The sequence below is a fragment of the Quercus lobata genome, chromosome 5 (genome assembly GCF_001633185.2).
Source record: "Quercus lobata isolate SW786 chromosome 5, ValleyOak3.0 Primary Assembly, whole genome shotgun sequence".
In the NCBI taxonomy this organism is placed as follows: Eukaryota; Viridiplantae; Streptophyta; class Magnoliopsida; order Fagales; family Fagaceae; genus Quercus; species Quercus lobata.
Genome location: NC_044908.1, coordinates 58,528,726 through 58,536,627, shown reverse-complemented (window position 1 = coordinate 58,536,627; position 7,902 = coordinate 58,528,726). Strand labels below are relative to the sequence as shown.

The following is a 7,902-nucleotide window of genomic DNA, read 5'->3' as shown; positions in this document are numbered from 1 at the left end:
ATGAATCTCTTTGGAAAAGAAAATGTTGCTAATGATGGTACTAACGATGATAGTGACAGTGATGAGGTTGATGGGGAAGATAAGGAGGTGTTTGAAGTAGAGAAGATACTAGCAATATGTTATAGTGAATCATATTTTAAGGTTTGTAGGAAAGGTAATAAAGCTGAGGAAGACTCTTGCCAACCTATTAAGGGATAAGGGAGTTGTACTAAGAGTATAAGACTAAAAGATGTTGTCATCAAAGGTTACAAGTCAAAGATCTTACCTTTACCAAATGATGTTGATGTGATATGTGGTGAACCCCGTCAAGGAATAAGTGGCTTTTAATCAATTTAGGAATAAAGACAATCCATTGGAAGACAAGAAAAATAAACAACTAATTGTTTACATTGATTTACTTCAATATTTTTTTTCCAAAAAAAAAGATTTACTTCAATATCCGAAGCCAAGATTATATTTTAATAGAAAATGTGGTTAACATTATTTAAGTTTGCAAATGGTTTTCTTGAACATTACGCATTGGGTTGTCTCATTGGCATGAACTATCAAGCCTAGATGGGTATGATGGTGGCAGGTGCATACGGGCTTCCTCAATTACACATGCATGTTTTCTTATGGGGCATAGTCTACTGAGAATTTGCCTCAATTCCTAGTTCACACTCGTGATGTTGTTGCAAAGGAGGTTATTTCGATGGAGTTTGAGATGAACACAATTGCTTATTATGAAGGCCACAATCTTAAATTAGAAGAAAAGCTTTTGCTTAAATATGCAATTTTCGACTTTCCTGATGTTGAGAATGATGAACACTGGGATGAAATACCTTATAATGAAACTCCCCAAACAGAGTTCCAAATGCTTATTAGATATGGCAAAGACAAATTGTTAGGTCCTCCAAAGAAAAAACAATTAGACTGTGTCCTCTATAATCATCGTCCACTTGAATTGAACAATGATGACTCCGAGCATGTTTGTGAGATCCCAAAAAACAGGAGCAAAGTTTAGAGAACTGCCTAGTGTTTGTGGCCATCCTTATAATAAATTTGGATCCATATTTGCCAAGTGTTTGTGTCCATCCCAATAATAAAGTTGAATGGGATCCAAATGTATCAAGGGTTTACTTACCTTTGCATTTTTACCATTTTGTGATGATAGCATTTGTTGGGGAGATAACACCTTGGTGAGCGACCAACTGAGTAGTTAATATAACATATAGAGATATGATTTGACTCAAAAGACTTAAGCCTATGAGTTTGGGATCAACTATATTACATTAACCACTCACTCTTGTTATTTTTTATTTGATGTGAGACTTCGCTCATATATGTATTTCCAACAATCTCCCCTCACGCACATCTATCGAAACCTGCCCACACATTCTTGTCCATTGGAATCACAAGCTTCATCGTGATCTAGCAGCATTAGCAATACTCCCCACCGTGGAAGGGACCCTAAATGCCACCTTCACCACACACCATCCTTTGTTGGACCTATTAGGCCCTTTAGGCTTGCTTTGTCGCTACTAGGATAGAGACCCCATAAACCTTGCCATCTTTGCCACACAATACCATGAGCTTTTATACTACTTGTTGGGGAGATAACACCTTGGAGAGCTACCAACTTAGCAGTTACTATAATATATAGAGACACCATATAACTTAAAATACTTAACTCTATGAGTTTGGGCCCAACTATGCTATATTAACTACTCATCATTGTCATTCTTATTCAACATGAGACTTTTCTCACATGTGTATTCTCAACACCTTCTCAACACCTTTGCAAGTTTATAGTAGGATGAGGCTCTGCCAACAGTTGTTACACGAGCATAGCCTCACAACCAGATGACCTTACATCCTATACAAAGAGTTCTAACAATACATGAGAATGCCAAACTTGGGTTTCCAGATTATTACAAGCTCGGTGGTCCTGTAAAAGAGAGACACATTCAGGTTGGGAATGTCATTGTAGTTCCTGTAGCTCGAGCATTGGGCTATGCATTAAGTTCAACATGTCAAGGTTCTAGTGGTATTAATGAACCCTTGTTTAGACTGCCTCCAAAATTTTCTAACATTTCAAGAGTGTGTTCTTCTGCAGCAGCTGAGGATGATGCTTGATTCTTTCTTTTTTTTTTTATCTTTTTCTTTTATCAGGCTTGATTCTTTCTTATGTAGTCATGAAATCCATCACCATCACAACTATGTTGAAAAGAACAAGGTACCCAAGCTGTCAGTAGATGTCCCCACATGACTCAAATCGATTTACATTTACACACACAAACATTTACATGCCCATCATAAAAAAACCCACTCATGGACCCACACTTAAATCAAATTTCCACATTAAGCCCATATTCCCCATGGCACCACTACAAGTTATAAGAAGTTGGCCCCACTCATACCCCCAAATCATCAACCCAACCCAAATTCGAGAACTACCAATTGCCACCAATCACGACTTAAAAGTCCACAAGCAGCGCCACTACACGAGAGAGGTGAGAAAAAGGAACCCAAAAAAAAAAAAAAAGATTATCTTGAATTTCGCATTATATGAATATCATACTTTAAAACGTTTTTTTAATTGAAAATGAATAATGTGATTTAAATTCCATTCATGACAACCATCGAAAATAAGACAGAATAAGCAGTTTAACAATTTATGGAACCTTTGGAATTGGGAGTAAATTTTCAAATTAAGAATTCTAATGATTAACTTGAAATCAACCCAAAGTTGACAGGTATTTTTACATTTTTCTCTTCTTTCTATAGGTAAATTATGTGCTAAAGGGTTTTAAATCTATAACTCCACTCTCCACTGTTTTATTAAAGAGAGAGGAGGTTTCGGTTAAATCTCATTGACCTCTTGCTTGAATTTTTCAAAGAAAAGAATAAAAAATGGCTACTTGGACACAGTTTCTAAATCAAAAAGAATAAATAAAGAACTGTGATTCTGGTGACCCTAACTACAACAAATGAAATGGCAATTAGGCCTTTTTGGATGTTATGCTGAAATAAGACCCACATAGGCAGCCAGTAAAGCCAACATGGATGATATAACATATGCGCCTGCAACAATGATCGGTTCTTTAATCCCACATAATTCAAAGTGATGATGAAGCGGTGCCATTCGGAACACGCGGCGCCCAAATCCCCACAAAAGTCTGGTTGTCTTGAAGTATAATACCTAAAACATAATGCAGTCAGCCTTCGGACAAGAAAACTACACTTTCTGAAGAACATACTTTCTGAAGAACGCGGTTTTCATAATTCATTTATAAACTATACAGGAATTATTTTTCTTCATTCAGACCTATCTCATGTAGGCAATAGAATTGGCAAGGGGAACAGCAATGAAAGGGATAATTTTTTTTTTTTTTTTTTTCAAACATCAGAAATTGCTTGAATAAGGCAATGTACCTATGTATTCACACCAATCTCAACTCAAGTAAACCTTCATCCCAAATAATTGGGGTATGCTATACAAATCCTTTTCCCATCTAATAGCACCCCAATACATGAATTCTTTTTCTCCCAGGCTTATCAAAAGTGACCATGTAGGCCATAGAATTGGAATGGAGAGCAGCGATGAAAGGATTTTTTTTTTTTTTGTTTTTAAAAGTCATCAAATTAGCAAAACTTGCTTGAATGTGGTAATTATAATTATTCATATAGTGTTTTGTAGCTGAAATAGATGAGAAAAGGACCACCAAAAAAACATACCTGTACAATAACCGATGATGCTTCCATAACAAATATTCCAGATGAAATAAGTAATGGAAAGAACATTCCAGTACAAGCAGCCATTGCAGCCAATGCTCCACCCAGTGCCAAGGATCCAGTATCACCCATAAATACAGATGCTCTGTACTGGTTGTGCAAAAGAAAACCAACACAGGCTCCTGCCATCGATGCCCCAAATATAGCAAGCTCTGATATGGGATGAAAAATTATAGTTGGCATTGTTGAAGAAGTATCAGAAGAGGCTAGGTTTACAATTATACTTCTTTACCCAGCATATTATGAAATTCAAACTTCCAACAAAGAAACATGTAAGATCATCACAATATTCTCAACCAGCCACTTGCAATGATGCTATAGTAATATGAGGATTTGGAACTGTTATGCATGATGCAGATCCTGGGTGGAAGTGCAATGATGAAGGTGTAACCAAATTGCAATATAGGTATTAGTCTCCCACATAACTATAAGAGATGCAAGTAAAGTAACATGATTAAGCATACAAGTCACAATCTGCAAGTCATAAAATATAAATTATTAAGAGATCTTTGCAGAATGTTGAAGTGTTTGATAGTCTCAAAAGGTTATCCAAACAATATAAATACATCAACAAGAAGACAAGCAATAAGAAGTTACATCAGTTTAACAGCATCAGTAGCTGTTCTTGGTCATAGAATATGACAATATTTGCTTTCCACAGAAAGAACAGCTCCATCATGCCCAAGATAAATGCATTGTAGTTTGACTAGATTTACATTTTTTTAGCATTATTTTATCTGCAATACCTTGTTTTTACAACATATATTAGATAATGGCACAAACAAAAGCAACTTTGAGGTCAGCTATGGATCATCAATAAACTAGTTAGGGTCGGTCACTATAGATAATGGCACAAGACATGAATAAAATTATTGAAATGTTGCTTATTTTAAAGCATATGATCCCTTCAATATATGCAGCTAACTAAACAAGATCCATACTAACCAGAACATATTGGAAGCACTGCGATTGACATTCCTATAAAAGCCAATGCAGCAGCCCCTCCAGCCAGCCCATCAAGACCATCTGTTAGGTTAACCCCATTCCCCATTGAAACAAAACAAAATGAAGTCAACAATAGATACCATCTTCCCAGGCACACAAGTCCTATTGGTGCAGGTAGTGGAAGTAGCATTTTCCTGCAATACAGAAAAATGAAAGATGGACATAAAAAAAATGAACCATTTATGCAAAGCAGTACTGCATGGATTCTCGTGTAGTAAAGACGTGTTTGAGCGATAAATTCCCCATTAGACACATATCCTACCACTAACTAATTAAAACAAGATTATAGATGTATGGCATCAATTCAACCCACAATCTCTTGGGTTAACTAGATCAAACATTGACTTCATGGCAAGTTTAGATTTCTAAACAGTGAATTCAAAAGGAATTAGGAGAGATTTCCAATATATGCATTCACTAAATTTTCCAGAGGAACCTCAACCTTAGGTTAATGATTTGCAACTACTTGGACAATGTACACGTAACAGTAAAATGAATAAATGACAGATAGCAAACACAAAATCAATCTTATGTCCACTTGTTCACCTATAATGGCTGACATTTTTTGAACTTATGAAGAATCCAGCAATATTTTAAATTGTAAACTGCTCCAAGAAGAAAATAGTTAAGAGAAAAATTTGTTTTTGCTTCCTTTGCCAAGAAATTCATGTAGCATTATCTTGCTTGTCATTATGAGAATAGATATGTGAGTTACCATCAGAAAAATGTTGATCAGATTAGTTACAAGAAGCTATACATGCTGTAGGGTGACGATATACTTGTGCTATCCAACCAAAATGAAAACCAGGTCCCAACGGCTACCTGTACAGTATCAAACTTACATTACTCGAAGTTTGTTAGGAATCCACCACTGATTCAAACAGCAATAAGCATATTAAATCCAAGAAGAAATCAATCAGCGAAAAAATCTTTACCTCCAGCGCAATTTTTCCCCATGCTGATAAACCACTATTATCATTCTTGACAAGGCTTAAGATATCATCTAGTAACCCAATTGCAGCAAATGCTAGAGTTACTGCAGCTGCCCCAAACACTTCGGTAGAAGAAAAACCAGCAACGAATCTAGCAACAGTTACACCGATAGGAACAAAAAACAATCCACCCATTGTGGGAGTTCTCTTTTTTAAGGAGTGCCTAGCAGGCCCTTCTGTTCTGATTATTTGATGAATCTTGAGCCTATACAGTAATGGGACACAAACATAGCCTGCACAAGACACTAAAGCGGCTGATATAAGAAACGGGCGGGTCAAGTAAAATGCTTCTAAAGGTAACCTGACAATCCTCCATGCACACCAATCCACAAATAAAAGCAGCACTATCAAGAAGCTTATAAGTCCAGCATTGATCAAAACCCCCAATTTAATCCTGCAATTATAGAGCGCAAAAAGACTGAGATTTCAAACTAGAGAAACCACGATTACTTCTCGTTAATACAATAATAAAAAAACTCAACAACCAAAAACGATGACTGCTCAAATATTAACCAAGAGCATAGCCATTAATATGATGAGCGTGGATAGGTACAGCGGCGAACTTGCCTGTGTTTCCTGCGTCTTCTCCCAAGAATTGCGAGCCGGTTAGCAGCAGCTGCAAAGGCCTCATCAGTTTTTACAGTAACACTAGGCATTTCATCGTCATGTAATGGACCTAGCAAGATTTCTGTATCGCTATCTTCGCCTTCACTGGATGAAAGCATGTACCCAGACATCCCATCATTGTCATTCCAATCATGAAGCGACGGTATATCAAATGAATCCTATATAACAAGACGATCATCCAAGTTTAATCTCCATAATCACCAATAACAACAACAACAAGAATGCATTGATTTATGAATTTGAAAGGAAAATGATCAGAACAGTATATTGAATTTGTAATTGAAAATTCCGCCAAAGCTAAAACAAAATCAATAATGATGTAAAATATTGGCATAACAATTAGCCTCTAATTTGACATACGTCATCGAAGGCCTTGAATCGAACAAGACTGCGCTGTAAACGGCACGCACGACTTCGAAAAATTGGTGCATTTAGCTACACAAAGGTAAATAACAAAACAATGAGCCAATTCAAAATTAATCCAATACTAAATCAGGGGGAAAAAAGAGCTATGTTTTACTAATAAAACCAAAAGAAGGAGGAGCTAAAAGAAATTAAGATATACCTTGAGATAATGCGGAAAGGAAGAAGAGTCGGATCGAATGTAAGGAGAAAGCGGTTTGGGGAATCGGGAGTGGTGGAGATTCAGAGAATGAGAAAAGGAAGGCATGGTTACGAGGAGGGTGGAGATACAGAGAGAGTGAAAATGAAGAGAGATCTTGGAGTTGAGTTTGGTGAGAGAAGAGAGGCCATTCAAATTCAAAACTTGTGAAAAAAGAAAGTTGAGTATTTTGAGTTTTTATAACTCCAAGCGAACCGGCTGTACGGCTAGCTGTTTTTATTGTTGTGTTTGTGTATTCGTTTGTGAACTGGCGGAGGAAATAGAAAAGAGAGAGAGAGAGAGAGAGAGAAGGTGGTAAGTGGTAACCTACTACTACCTTACTACTTCGATTTTCTCGGAAGGAATGGTTTTTAGATCAAAATTTGTAATCACGCGCCATTTTGTAGCGTGCGGGATTTTTTACATTTTGCGTTAGGTCATAGAGGGCTGTTTGTTTGGCATCTTGAGATTTTTTTTTACTCGAGTGTGACGTTTTTTGAATTTGGATGTCCTTTTTGTTCTAGGAGTTGGGATTTGTTTGCCACTTATCAATCCAATTTTTAGTAATGAATGGTATAGTACAAAGAAAATTTTTCTAATCAAATGTTGGTCGGATATATTTTAACAATTTACTTTTGTGATAAAGCAAAATGAACAACATACAGATCTAAATATAAGCAATAACACAAATAAATATGATAGGTAAGAAGAAATCTGCAAATAATTAAAAACTCACGGAATAAATGCGTGAATGATGAATAATTCAGATTAAGTCTTATGTTTGACACAATCTCCTTAAAACAGATTTCGCACCTCACACAATCATTGTGGTGCTTTGAGACTTATAGACATCTGCCTCCCATGATAAAATAATCTACAGCACGAAAACGAAACACACAAGAT

General features: G+C 36.3%; 1 protein-coding gene and 1 pseudogene across 1 annotated transcript; one reads left to right on the top strand and one right to left on the bottom strand.

The window, feature by feature from the left end:
• On the top strand, positions 1–1,182 carry LOC115990784 (annotated as a pseudogene).
• Positions 1,183–2,689: 1,507 nt separating this feature from the next.
• On the bottom strand, positions 2,690–7,345 carry LOC115988862 (phospho-N-acetylmuramoyl-pentapeptide-transferase homolog). Its single transcript, XM_031112487.1, has 8 exons — positions 6,964–7,345; positions 6,759–6,833; positions 6,339–6,556; positions 5,715–6,165; positions 5,537–5,601; positions 4,720–4,913; positions 3,718–3,926; positions 2,690–3,181 (listed from the first exon to the last, which is right to left on the bottom strand). Exons 1-8 carry the CDS (start codon positions 7,066–7,068, stop codon positions 2,999–3,001), a joined length of 1,500 nt encoding a protein of 499 aa, XP_030968347.1. The 5' UTR covers positions 7,069–7,345; the 3' UTR covers positions 2,690–2,998.
• Between the last annotated feature and the right edge of the window lie 557 nt (positions 7,346–7,902).

Bases quoted from the DNA above. Each gene is read 5' to 3' on its own strand.
- LOC115988862 (XM_031112487.1), bottom strand. From the start codon at position 7,068: ATGCCTTCCTTTTCTCATTCTCTGAATCTCCACCACTCCCGATTCCCC. The intron at 6,166-6,338 runs GCAAGTTCGCCG...CTATAATTGCAG, and splicing joins AGAAGACGCAGGAAACACAG to GATTAAATTGGGGGTTTTGA. The intron at 3,182-3,717 runs GTATGTTTTTTT...ATTATGTTTTAG, and splicing joins CATCATCGGTTATTGTACAG to GTATTATACTTCAAGACAAC.